Source organism: Henckelia pumila, chromosome 1 (genome assembly GCF_033568475.1).
Source record: "Henckelia pumila isolate YLH828 chromosome 1, ASM3356847v2, whole genome shotgun sequence".
In the NCBI taxonomy this organism is placed as follows: domain Eukaryota; kingdom Viridiplantae; phylum Streptophyta; class Magnoliopsida; order Lamiales; family Gesneriaceae; genus Henckelia; species Henckelia pumila.
In genome coordinates this window covers 116,621,540-116,636,127 of record NC_133120.1, presented here as the reverse complement: position 1 = coordinate 116,636,127, position 14,588 = coordinate 116,621,540, and the positions used below count along the sequence as shown (strand labels likewise).

At 33.1% G+C, this 14,588-nt stretch overlaps 1 protein-coding gene across 1 annotated transcript; it reads left to right on the top strand.

Annotated features, from left to right (window-relative positions):
• Positions 1-11,550: 11,550 nt before the first annotated feature.
• Positions 11,551-13,255, top strand: LOC140873440 (uncharacterized). Its single transcript, XM_073276550.1, has 3 exons — positions 11,551-11,672; positions 11,741-12,101; positions 12,683-13,255. Exons 2-3 carry the CDS (start codon positions 12,012-12,014, stop codon positions 13,253-13,255), a joined length of 663 nt encoding a protein of 220 aa, XP_073132651.1. The 5' UTR covers positions 11,551-11,672; positions 11,741-12,011.
• Positions 13,256-14,588: the final 1,333 nt, after the last annotated feature.

Here is a 14,588-nt window from a genome sequence, read left to right as displayed (position 1 = left end):
GAGACTCTGGAAAGAATTATACTTGTTCACCATTTATGAATGGAAGAATCCAGATGATGGGGTTCTATATCGCAAGATGTTGGAAAAAGAACGTATTTATGATTTTTTAGTAGGTCTGAATCGAGAACTGGATGAGGTTAGTGGCAGAATCCTTGGTCTGAAACCACTACCAGCCATAGATGAAATTTTTGCAGAAATTCGAAGGGAAGAAAGTCGAAAGAGGGTAATGCTTCCTGATGTCTTACCTTGTCCAGAAAATACTGCACTTGTGGCTTGCCCTCCAGCAAAACATGATGACCCTCGAACGAAGGATGGTAAACCTTGCTGTGCGCGCTGTCAAAAACCATATCACACTGTTGATACCTGCTGGAAAATCCATGGAAACCCCCAAATTGGGTTCCCAACAAGTTTAAAAATCATGAAAAAGGGGTTTTCAAGAAGCTGCCACCTCGGAAGGAGACGCACCTAAGTCAGATGCAATTTTTTCCAAGGCACAAATTGACCAGCTTTGCAAACTTCTCTCAAACTCTGCAGCCCCTTCTTTAAATATGGCTTCCAAAGGGACCACTTTCACTGCTCTCAATGATCTAACTACAAAAGGTGAGATTTGGATAATTGATTCAGGGGCTTCGGATCACATGTCGTCAAATAAGAATCTATTTTCCAACTATCTTCCCAGTACTAATGAAAAAAGAGTTAAAATTGCAGATGGTTCTTACAGTGTTATAGCTGGTATGAGCACTGTTTCACTTCATTCTTCAATCATTCTCACTGATGTTTTACATGTGCCAAATTTGTCATGCAATCTACTATCTATCAGCAAACTCACAGCAGATTTGGACTGTTCTGTTTATTTTACACCATTTATTTGTATTTTTCAGGACCGGATTCGGGGAAGAGGATTGGCAGTGCTGAGGCAAAATCTGGGCTCTATTACTTTCAGGATGCATCTTTCGTGAGTAATTTTGTGCAAACAGCGGCTGTACCTTCTTACCTTTCTCGCAAACATCAAATAATGCTCCTACATTTTAGGCTAGGTCATCCAAGTTTCTTGTATTTGAGACATTTATTTCCATCTTTGTTTCAAAATAATGATTTTTCCAATGTGAAATTTGTCAATTATCGAAACATACTCGTGTCTCCTTCCCTCCCCATCCATATCAACCATCTAAACCATTCGCTTTAGTTCATAGTGATATTTGGGTACCCTCTCGCGTGTCAACTACTTCTAATCATCGTTGGTTTGTCACATTTACGGATGATCATACTCGTGTCAGTTGGGTGTATCTTTTGAAGGATAAATCAGAGGCTGGCCAAGTGTTTCGTCATTTTTATTCCATGATAAAAACACAATTCAATACCAATATTCAAATCCTCCGTACTGATAATGGCACATAATTTTTTAACTCTATGCTAAATGGTTTTTTGCTCGATAATGGCCTCATTCATCAAAGTTCTTGTGTTCATACACCATAGCAAAACGGAATTTCAGAACTAAAAAAACCGACATCTTTTAAAAGTAGCACGTTTTCTTTTGTTCACTTCCAACGTTCCCAAGTGTTTCTGGTGGGATGCAATTTTGACAGCATGTTATTTGATTAATTAGATTTCATCCCGTGTACTCAACTTTCAATCACCTATAAACTACCTTCATCTATCCTTTCCTGACAATAGGAGTTTTTCGAACTTAAAGCTTAAAATCTTTGGGTGTTCTACGTTTGTCCATGTTCATGATCAAGGTCGTGGTAAATTGGATCCTCGGTCCCATAAATGCATTTTTTTGGGTTACTCTTCAACTCAAAAATGGTATAGGTGTTATTCTACTGCCAAGAAAAAATACTTTATATCAAGGGATGTCACCTTCTTCGAGTCAGAACCTTTCTTCCAAAAGCAATCATAAACTTCAGATAGTCAGGGGGAGAATCTCCTCTTTTATCTTCCGAGCCCAGTCCTTCCCGCAATTTGGGAATATCAGTTAGCTCTCCCCTATTCAAATCCACCTTTTGAAAATAATTCTGCCTTAAATCCTCATAGTCCCATTCTGCACCAGCCTAATTCTCAGCCTGATGCTACTAAAACTCCTACTCTCATACAGTCAACGGCAGGGGGAGACTTGGTGCAGCCGTTTCCTAAACATTTCTCACGACTCCAAACAAGGAAATAGAACCAGTACCCCTTGACACCCAATTCTCCAACTTGAATTCTGAGTCACTGGATGATATATATATGCTACAGAACACTTCTTCTCAGGACCTTGATGTGCCAATTGCATTACGAAAGGGGACCAGGTCTTGCACACAATATCCAGTCGCCAAGTTCGTGGCATATGGTCATCTATCAGCTTGTGTTAAGACACTAATCTCAAACCTATCAGGTACTCAAATCCCAACAACAATACAGGAAGCTTGGATTGATCCAAAATGGAGAAAGGCCGTCCTAGAAGGGATGCAAGCACTTGAAACAAATGGAACATGGGAAATTGTTCATAAACCCGAGGAAAAAGTACCTGTTGGATGTAAGTGGGTATTTACTATCAAATACAGATCTGATGGTTCAATTGAATGATACAAAGCAATATTGGTTGCAAAGGGATATACACAAACCTATGAGATGGATTATCTAGAAACTTTTGCACCAGTGGCCAAGATTAATATAGTAAGAGTGTTATTGTCCTTAGCAGCAAATCTAGATTGGCCACTTTACCAGTTGGATGTGAAGAATGCATTTTTAAATGGAGATCTTGCGGAGGAGGTATATATGGAGTTGCCACCAGGTTTTGATGAGGAAGTCAAGAAGGGTAAGGTATGTAAGTTGAAGAAGTCACTGTACGGATTGAAACAATCTCCACGAGCCTGGTTTGACAGATTTACTAAGGCTATCTTAAAACTTGAATATCACAAGGCCCATACTGATCATACATTGTTCTATAAACATAAGAATGAAAAAAAACACTTCTTATTGTCTATGTGGATGATATTTTCCTTACAGGTGATGATCAAGAAGAAATGGAGAAACTGAAAATGAAGCTTGCCACCGAGTTTGAAATGAAGGACCTAAGAAGATTGAGGTACTTTCTTGGCATGGAAGTGGCAAGGAACAAATCTGGAATTTCAGTTTCTCAACGTAAGTATGTGCTGGAACTTTAAAGGAGACAGGAATGCTAGGATGTAAACCGGTTGATACACCAATGGATCCTAATCTGAAATTGGGGGAAACAATGAGTAATAACCCCGTAGAGAAAGGAAGATAGCAGCGCCTAGTTGGTAAACTGATTTATCTGTCTCATACTGGACCAGATATAGCCTTTCCCGTGAGTTGTGTAAGCCATTTTATGCATGCTCCATTGGAAGAACACATTACAACTGTTTATCGAATCCTAAGATATCTGAAGGGGACGCCAGGAAATGGTCTATTTTTCAAAAAAACGGAAGCAAGAAACGTTGAAATCTTTACCGACGCTGACTGGGCAGGATCTGCAAGTGATAGGAGGTCTACATTAGGATATTGTTATTTTGTTTGGGGAAATTTGGTGACATGGAAGAGCAAAAAAAACCAGTAGTAGCTCGAAGTATTGCTGAAGCAGAGTTGAGATCAGTAGCTCATGATGTTTGTGAAGTCCTATGGTTTAAAATGGTGCTTGAAGAGTTGAAAATGAACATAGCGACACCACTAAAACTATGGTGTGATAATAAGGCTGCAATATATATCACTCACAATCCAGTCCACCACGATCGAACTAAACATGCATGTTGAAGTTGATCGACATTTTATTAAAGAAAAGATCAACGAAGGAATAATCAGCATAGACCATGTCCCTGCATCTGAGCAAACAACTGACATTCTGACAAAAGGCCTATGTAGACCTCTGTTTCAAAAATTTGTGGACAAGCTAGGATTGTACAATTTGTACACTCCTGCTTGAGGGGAAGTGTTGATAAGTCTGTTATGATAATTATCTTTAGTTCTAGTTTATCTTTTTATGTTTAAAATAAAGATTAGGTTGTTATCTTATCTTTTAGATGCAGAAATCTTCTATATATCTTGGAGACTTCAGATTTTAACGTAAGGAGAAAAAAATAAGGATTGAACAAATATGCTTGACAGTGCACATCTTCTTCTTCCTGATTGTTAGCTTTAAATATGTAATCAAATTCTACTTCCCAAGGTATATTTATCCTTGTAAGTTATTATGAATGTCAAAGTTAAAAAAAATAGTTGCCTCACATTTTTTACATGATGCTGCCAACTGTATTTATATTTATATTAGAGAAACTTGCAGAAAGTGCATCTGAAGGCGAACAACAGCCTGAGGACGCATCTAAGCCAAGAAAGAAAATAAAAGAAATAGGTTCGACAGGTTTTCCAAAATTCGTTTCATCATTGTGCAACCAATTGTCATAAATTGTAATATTGTAAATAAATATAATAATCAGTTATATTTATTTTCTTATTACCATTTTATATTTTAGCTCCTCAAAAATATTCGTTCTAACTTCCTATATAATTCCATTTTGGTTGTGCACGTTTGTAAGGTGCCGGAAAACATCTATAATTACCTCTTCATTTTCCCCAGTTAATGTTATATGCTACAATATATGTCTAACATGCAGTTCATTTTCCTTTTTTTTTTTTATCAAAAGGTCCATGATGGTAGCTTTGTACCTGTTGATTACATGCAAAAAAAAAAAAAAAAACAACAATTGCCACAAGGTATATTTTTAAGATTAGCCTCATATATTGTAGAATTATCAATTACAACGTGTTTCAAATTTCATTATGCTAACTATCATAAATTCATAATTACTAGATACATATTTGTTCATTGTTTCTAGAGATATAAATTTTTCCAAGAATGATACTTTACATAATATTTGGTTTTAGGAAAAAAAAAATATAAACTAAATGTGACTATACATTGGATATAATGTTTTTTGTAGAAATATTTAATTTAATTTAAAATTTTAAATGCATAAATTTTTTTATAAAATAATAACAGAATTAGTTTTTTAAGTGGTGACAATTGAAATAAAAAAATGATCACGAAGATAAGTTGACAGTATTAAAAATATGATTTATGAAAAAAAAAAATGTAAATGAAATGTCTTCATTTGTTCGTATTTCTTTGAAATAAAGAGGATCCGGAGAGCACTAGAGAGACCCATGAATACCAGGCTGAGGTCGGTTTGTGTTTTTCGTTTGTTTTCTTTGAGATTCATGGTATCCTTTGGGGATATGCGTTTATAACTTTGTAGTTCAAAGTTTTGGAGCGTGAGACCGACAATTTATGGAATTTGTGAATAATTTAGTGGTTGAGAGGTAAAGCATGAATCTTTTTATTGATTTGTAATGAAACATATAAGTGTTTATTTATATTTTGTTGGATAATTCGGTATGGTTTTTCAGTAGTTTTAAAAGCAAATTCAGCCACTGATAATGAACATGGTAAATATTGTTACAATTATTGTTTTAAATATATGAAAAAAATGATTAGTTTGTTTAAAGTCTATCCTCGTTTATGCAGATGTTATTGGAATTTTGAGGAAAGTTCAACAAGTTACCTGTTACATAAAACAAGACAAGATCACATTTGGTTATAAAAAGGAAGTAATTCTGATGAACACAATGTAAGTTCGTAAAATATAATCACCTAATTCAACAATTATTTCTAAATATTATTTTTTGCAGGCTCCAAACTATCACAATAAACTAATGGGATGATCTCGCACTGAATGAAGAAAAACTTCTGGAATAAAATCGCATTCAAAACTCAATTGTGGCCTTCTGCAATCTTAAAATGAGTATATATAATGGTATTGCCATAAATTATTTTTATCATTTACTTGTGTTATGTTCATGAATAATTTGAGTCATCCTCTTGTTAATAATCCAGGATTTCCTAAGTTGCAGTCAACATTTACAACGGGAATGCTACAGAACCCAAAATACAGCGAAGCAGAAAAAAATAAACTTATGGTACAAAAAAAATCATTGTTCCTTTTTCACTAAATATATTTTATGCTACTTAACAAATTTTTTTTGGCATAGGTTGGAACTTATTGTGGGAAAACAGAATTTAAATATACTATGGGCAGAAAAAACAATCAAGGAATGCGAGAAAATCAAACTAAAGCAGTTGGTGGATAAGAATGATTCTTTGAAGCAAGTACAAACAATATTAAAGCTCGGTACATGGTTTTTAAAATAGATTTTCATAAGATAATGCTACTAAATATAATATAAATACAAATACAAATATATAAAATATGTTCATGTAAGCAAATTTATGTCATCAACATAAATACTGACAGTTTTATTTTTTTTCACAGGACATGTATTACTGCTTTAAGGCAACTATATGTGAGATTGAAAATCGATCAAAACCATGGTATGAAGCATGTGTCAATTGTCTAAAAGCAATCACTAAAACAACAAATGGAACCAGTTGTGCCAATTGCAGAGACCAAAATGTTCAAGTTATGCAAAGATAAACTCATAAACTAATATGTTGTGTTGATGTTGAAAAATATATGCATATACTTTGATGCAAAGTGAATCTCTATAGGTATCGTTTAACAATGACAGTGCAAGATACTGACACATAAGCAAGACTTACATTATTTGAAGATGTCGCTGCAGATTTTATTTGTTGTTCTGTGGGGAAAACATTGAATTACTGAATAAGGTATACATAACTGTAACTGTAAATCCAAATGTCAAGTTCAAAATTTTGTGTTTACTAAATTGTGCATTGAACTAATTTACTAATCTGTCCAGCGAAAATTTATAATAACATGAACTGTATGAAACTAAATTTCCCATTGCTCTTGACAACACAATAAAGGGATAGCATGTGTTTCTTTTCAAGATGGATCAAAAAATTCGTAAACAGAAAAAAACACTATCTATAGTTGTGGAAGGCTTCCAAAAGCCGCTAACAGAAATCTTCAAAAAAATATAAAACCCAAGAGGCGTCAACCAGTTGCTGGATTCACAAAAGGAAAAAAAAAGAGATTTATTGAAAACTACAAATAAGTAAGATGATGTGAAGATATCAGAACAACCAACAGAAGAAACCATTGAAATCGAAGATGACGAGAACATATCTGAATTTATAACGCAAAGAAGAAGACATATATTGAATCAATGTATCTAAATAGTGAGACTCTTATAAAAACTGTTTTTGGTATGTTGGTATGGCAAGAGCGAAAACTGCAAATTTAATCTATTTAACCTTTTCGTTACCTTTGGCGGGATCTAAGACTAAACCCAGTGTTCTAAAAAACTTGATTAAACTTCGTTTAATCTCGTTTAAACTTGAAACTTCTCCAAAACGCCTCGTTTTGGCTAAAAACGGTAAAAAAAACTCGTTTTGGCTAAAAAAAGTAAAAAACGGTCAAACACATGTTGATCATATTAAGTGTCATTAAATACGCTTAAGTGCAATTTTTTAAAATACCAAAATTGATTAATAACACGAATAAAGAACATGAATTATCAAATTTATTAGTAAGTAATGCTAGCAATGTAAAAAATGTACAATCTTGGATAATTAAGTGTAGCAATGATGAGTATATGCAGTACATATTGAAGAATATTAATACTAATATTTTAAAGTAGTCTAGTTAAATTGAGTTTGTATTTGATGACAATTGATATAAAATGAATGATATAATAAATTGAATTAGACTTTGGCAAAAAATCAATGCATTCTAGTTAAATTTATTATATTTAGGCATTATTTACTCCATTAATTTGTGTTAGATATTTAAAATTTTACGTTTAAGCTCGTATTAATACAACATATGCTTGCTTACTTTCACGCTTCGATGTGTTTCGCGTTTTTTAGAACATATTATTAATTGATAATAAGCTAATTTTTATTATATTGTTTTTTAGATATGTAGGAAACTATTAATTAATATAATTTTAATACTTTTATGTTTTTAAGAACCTGAAATTTATTCGTTTAATATTAAATTTATGGTAATTTTATCATTTTATTTATTATTTGAATTAATATAATTAAAATTTTAATAAAAATTAAAAGCGTTTTTTTTGCGTTTAAACTCGTAGTAATTTCGTTTAAACTTGAAAAACTTGAAACTTGACCCTTAAGTTTTAACGTGTTTCGCGTTTTTTAGAACCTTGACTAAACCTACTTAAAAGTTAAAATAACTTCCTTTTTTTCATCGTGTAACGGTTTTCCCTTTCCTCCTCGCCCCCACTCTGTTTTTCCTCGAATTCTTTTATTGCCTCATATGCTTTTATTTTCCTCCAATGAAAATAATTTAGCATACAAATCATTCTAGGAAAGAACTGACAAAACTCAAGGAGAAATCATTTTCAGAGACTTCATTTCACGTTTTCTCACGCAAATTTCATCACATTCGTCTTTTCCTTTTACCACCTTGGTTTGATGAGGTGATCTATTTATATATTCAATTGTCTTTAAATTAGTATATGAGTTTTGCGGCAGATGATTAATTTTACAGACAACTCTTTTGTTACATTATGTGGATTAGCACTTTATGTGGTTTATTTTTTACTCTGTAGATATTGGCTATACGCTTCCACGAAGCTTTAAGAGATCACACCAAAAATTGATATTTAAATGTTTGTTAAAATTCTTGAATAAAAAATAGGTAGAATTTTATTTTTGTTTGCCAACTTCACTCTTCTTATGTACACGCCTTATGGAGTGTATCAAATTGTAAATGTTTACCCAAATTGATTATTGAAATCACATAGTTTAATTATCAACAAAAAAAAAATTCATGTAGTTTAGACTATTAAAAAAACATTTTTGTAGATTAACAAATATTTACCGAAGCATTTTGTACTAATGGTTGATCTTTTTGATTTAAAATAATAGGTTGTATGTTTGGTGTATGCTTTGTGAGATTGTGAACCCTATTTATAATCAGTCTGTATGAGATTATTCAATTGTTTTTTCTTTACAGATATTTGATCAAACGATTTGTTGTTTTTCAATTGACACACTAATTCTCCAAGAATCCTCTACGGGTGAGTGTATTTGTGATTTCATATTGTATTTTTCTGATAGATTCAGGCATATAAAATAATGCTTAATATTTTTTTAATCCTTATTAATTTCATCTTCTTTTTCCAATAACCAATTAATAGTACTTTGATATTGTACAAGATCGTACCACTTCATCGTATGTCTCATTGGTTGATAATAAAATAATAAACTAAATCAAGTTCTATTGCAATAAAAATTGTATTGCACTCAACAATCACTTTCAAATCAAGGGTTATAACCACTGATCAGCTTTACATTATCAGTATGAATTTTGATTCTCCCCTTTTGCTAAATTTTATTTTTAGTGGTTACTCATTCCAATATGCTAGGTTTTTACAGCAATGAATGATTTGAAAATCCCGTCACGTATTGCTTCTCGATTGAAGGTATTGTCTTAGCTTCGGTGAGATCCCAATTCCTCTTCAATTTTTTGCAGTGTGTTTTTTTTCATTTTTTCCATTTTGTTTTATTAATTTGGGGCTGGAATCTACCTATTGCCGGTTATGCATCCATTAAAATTGAAATAGATATATCAAATCTACAACATATATGTTTGATAAATAAATTTTTTATCAATAGCTTTTCTTTATGGCACAGTTTGGTACCCATGATAACCAAGTGATTAATAAATTATCACACTTCAACCCATGTTTGGCTCATTTTTTAAAAGCCCACAAAAATTGATTGGGCCCGTGATAATGGTGGTAAACCAAGGAGAAAACATCCCTTTGCGTTGGAGGGATAAATGCTGGATAAAATAATAATCGTATGAAATGACATTATTGCCCCTGGATGACCTAGACCGTTGAACCCTAAACACTCATTTCATTTCTCAGAATTTATTTGTGCGGCGCGAGAGAGAAATAACGAGAAGAACAAGGAATCGACAAGCGAGAAGAAAGGCGGAGAACTTGACTCGGAGTGGTGAGATTTTCATCGCCATTTTTGTTAATAGCATGTTGTGAACATTTTTCTTTCTTTTTTTAGTTATTTTTTGGTGTTTTCGTAGATTTTTTTTTGTTCTGCTAAGTAATTTGAGGTAATTTGTTGTGTGTTTGAGGTAATTTTTATATTATCTCGTGTTGTGATTAGTGTTATTCTTTTGGCCACTATGGATCGGACATGGTATATGCTTTCCCTTGGTTGATTTGTGTTAGCCACCATTAAATGGAGTTTTATCGGTTGGATTTGTGTTTTTGGTGTGGAAATATGAATAGTTCTGCTAATTAATTTGAGATAACTTGTTTGTGTTTGAGGTAACTTGTGGTTCGCATATTTCTGTGGCTCTCATTGTCTTTCTTTTTGTGAGCATCATGGTCAAAACTTCAACTTCCATTTCTGCGAGAGCGTCTGGGGCAGCTTATTCACATGTTTCCTGTCTTGGAAAGACAAGGGCAAAACATTCGACGTGTTCGATTCGCATTGGATGGGTTCCCCATGCGACAAGAGTGGCCAGTGTTTCTGGTTCGCACAGGAAGATGATATTTATTTCTCGGACCAAAACCCTCCAAAGAAACTGGTGAAATGTTATGAATGGTGGTATCCTAAATGAGTACTTGGACGTTGGCGTGTTTCAGACAAAATTAATCTGTGAAATCGTTTGATATTAATCGAAACTTGTCTATTACTCTTATGTTTAATAGATTGTTTGTTTTTTTTTAAGATTAATAGATTGTGTTTTTGAAAAAGAAAAAAGAATTTGTTACGTAAGTTGGAAACATTGTGATAAATTTATAAAAATTTTACAATAATCTGACAAGCTCAATAGTAGGGTCTTCATATTTAAATTAAATTTCACTTAAATGCATCATTTAAACGTATCAAGTTGTCGCTGACTATTTTTGTAATGTGAAGTATTATATTATATTTCTTGTTAGTGAATAATATTAATTGGCATAATTATATATATCTCCCTTTACATGAATGACACGTTTCTTGTTTGTGTCATGTGAGGTAACTTGTGTGTTCGAGGTAATTTTATATTATTTTGTGTTGTGATGTTGGCTACAACTTTTAGTGCTATTTATTATTTTGTTGACTATGGATCCGACATAGAAATACTAACGCTGTACATTCTTTATTATCATTTGGCAGAAGTTGTTACATGAACAATCAAGATCAGGACATCCAAGTAGTTCTAGTGTTGCACCAAATACTTATTCGTGCATTCGTTTTTTTTACTGCTTTAATACGAGTATATACAAAGTATGTACTACATCGTAACCCTAGGCTTCGTTCAGAAAATGCCTCATATAACATGATAGGAAGACTTCATTCCCAAATGAATCATTTGCATATGATTGTTGAAATGGGAGATACACAATGTATCATCAATTTGAGGATGAATCGTAATGCATTTGCAAGATTATGTTACTTGTTGATACATGTTGGGGGGCTTGTAGAATCAAGACATGTCAGGGTTGAGGAGAAGGTAGCTATGTTTTTGTCCATATTAGCTCATCATAAAAAAAATAGAATCATAAGTCATAACTATATACGTAGTGGTCACACGGTCAGCACTCATTTTCACCAAGTTCTTAAATCAGTCCTAAAGCTACATCCAATACTTCTCGCAAAGCCTGCTCCTGTTGATGAAAATTGCACTAGCGAAACGTGGAAATGGTTTAAGGTATGATTCTTTACATTTTTTAACATCATTGTGAAAATATGATGACAAACGTATTTTTTTCCATGTAGGGTTGTCTCGGGGCCTTGGATGGAACATATATAAATGTCCACGTGCCTAATCACCAAAAGGCCAGATACAGAACAAGAAAAGGTTCCATAGCAGTGAATATCTTGGCTGAAAGCCATCAGTCATGGCTGGAAGAGCGAGAATGGGTTTCGAATTGGTTATTTGGGTTTTCTTGAGGACGCTGTGAAGAAAGTCTTTCCAAATACTGATTTGCGAGGCAATCCGCATATAAATTCAAAAATACATGTTTGGAAAAAGACACATGGGACATTGATGACATTGTTAAGCAAGAGTGGAATAGGTTGGAATGAAACTGAAAAAACGATCGACACAACAAATGAAGCGTGGGAATCTGTTGAGAAGGTAAAAAATATTACTGTTATCATGTTATGCCATATATGACTTAATTCCATATTATTGTTGTTATTGGCAGATTGATTTTAAAAGTACTGATGCACTATATTGTTTTTTATTTGATACGATATTCTGTTGTACTTGATTTGCTTATAAACACGTATATCGACCATGCTATTATGCTGTTGTAAGTTGTGTTTTGTCATATATGACTTAATTCTTTGAGTTACCATGTCATGGCATTGGAATTCCCCAATTAATCCTGGAAAGTGTCGTTGCTTTCTGGATAAGATGGATATTAATTGGTCGATTAATATATTCTTTGGTGGTGTGATCTTTAATGTCTTGTGCTATATTATTTCTCAGAACGATAGAAGGATCATCGATGATGATCTTCTTGATCTTGAATACTTTCACTGCTAGTATGATGCATAAATTTCCATATTTTATCATACCATCGACTGAGCAGAATTTCCACTAACTTTTAAATATTTTCTGGTTGGATATGGTTGGATATGCGTCGTGCTAAAATATTTAGAAACATGGAATTAAAGTTACAGATTAGTTTCATTCATTTTTCTGCTGCACAGATCGACAGCAGTGTCCGTGGGATGAGGTACAGGTCTTGGCCATATTATAATGACTGGTGTGAGATTTTTGGACGTGATCGTGCAACTGGGGAACATGTCGAGACCTTTGCTGATGCAGCTGATGCAATACATGAGGATGTCTTAAACTTGGGAAAAGCTGATGGTGCTGGGATTGATATTGGACTGGAAAAGATTCTTGGTGGGTCTGAAGACAATGGTGATTCAATGTCTACAACAGCCCCAATCTCAGCTGAGGCAACATCAGGTAAGAAATCATTGGGCAAAAAACGCAAAAAAGTGGCTGAAATAGAAGATCGTATTGTGGATGCCATGAACAACTTCAGTGAGATGACCAAAGTGTGCATTGAAGACCTCTCAAAGAAACTTGGGTATGATCATAATGCAACTAAAAATGTGTTCGGTGCTTTGGGAAAAATTCCAGCAATGACAGTGGATGAGAGAGTGTTTGTAGCTGACAAGCTAGTGGAGAATCCGAAGAAATTGACACTTTTCTTTAGTTTACATGACGAGGGCCGAAACTCAATGATCAAGCGGCTTTTAAAAAAAGAGTAAGTTCGATACATATTCGCTAGACTATGCAGTGATGTTATCTTACTAGGTTTGTGGTTGAAAACTATGGTTTAATTTTTTTGATTGTGAGATTCTTAGACTGAACATATACTATGCTCATAACTTTGGTTTTTGAAATCTGGTGCTACTGACTGCTAAACTTTATCTCGGTTGTTTGACTCTCCAGGAGAATGTTATCAATTGGTTTAGAAATTGTTGTATGTTAGTTGTGTTATTCTCTTTTTTATTTTAAAAATAATAGTATATTATGCTTGATTTTCGAAAAAAATAAACATTGAAAAATTATTAAAAAGTGAAAATATTTAAGTATATTTTTAATTACGAGCATCAATTATTTTTTTTGTAAATATAAATGAATTAATTTATAATAAGTTAATTTACAAGTCTTTATAAAAATACTACAAACACAAAAATAATAGTTTGCTATGATAAGGGCAATTTTGTCATTACAATCAAATACACAAATTTAATCATCCATGTCAAATCATACCAAACATTAAATACTTTATCCAACCATCTTAATTATCCATTAGTTATCCTTGTACAACGTATCTCATACTTATCCTATCATTTGTACCAAACGGTGCCTATGTGTTTACTGTATCATGTGGGATTAATGATAATCTGGTTATTTTCCTCATCTCCTTTACATCATGAAAATAAAAGTTGACATAATAAGTATTAACTCTTTCACTCTGGAATTTCACATATGCTGCTAGCCATGAAACCGAGGCTTTATCTGTGATCAAGTCATCCTGACTTCTTTGTTTCATGTGTACAACAAGACGGGTAATCTCAAACTAGCTAAAGATTCATTTGAAGAGATGAAACTACTTGGTGTTTCACTAGACAAAATGTTGTACAGTTCAATTATTATGAATAGCATTGCAGCTGAAACATGCAAGTTGCAACCATGGGGAGAGTACACTAAGAGAAGTAGAAGCTAAAGGAATTTTTGCGGGGAGAGAATGTTATATAATAATTGCTAAAGTCGTATATATCATGTGGACGACGCATAACCAAGGTGCTCAAAGAGTTTTTTATGCAATTATTTGTAAGAGGTTTTTTCGTCTATTTTTTAGAAATACGTAAATTTGTTGCATCACTCATAATTTATTGCCATTTAAATTGTATTCATTTTGTTCTTCATCGAATAATTATTAGTATTTAGTTAAGCTTTTTAAGTTTTTTGATGTTTGGTTATGGATTTCAAATCTTTACATTTGCAATATGAATTTTGATTCTCCCATTTTGCTAAATTTTATTTTTACTGATTACTCAATCCAATGTACTATGTTTTTACAGCAATGAATGA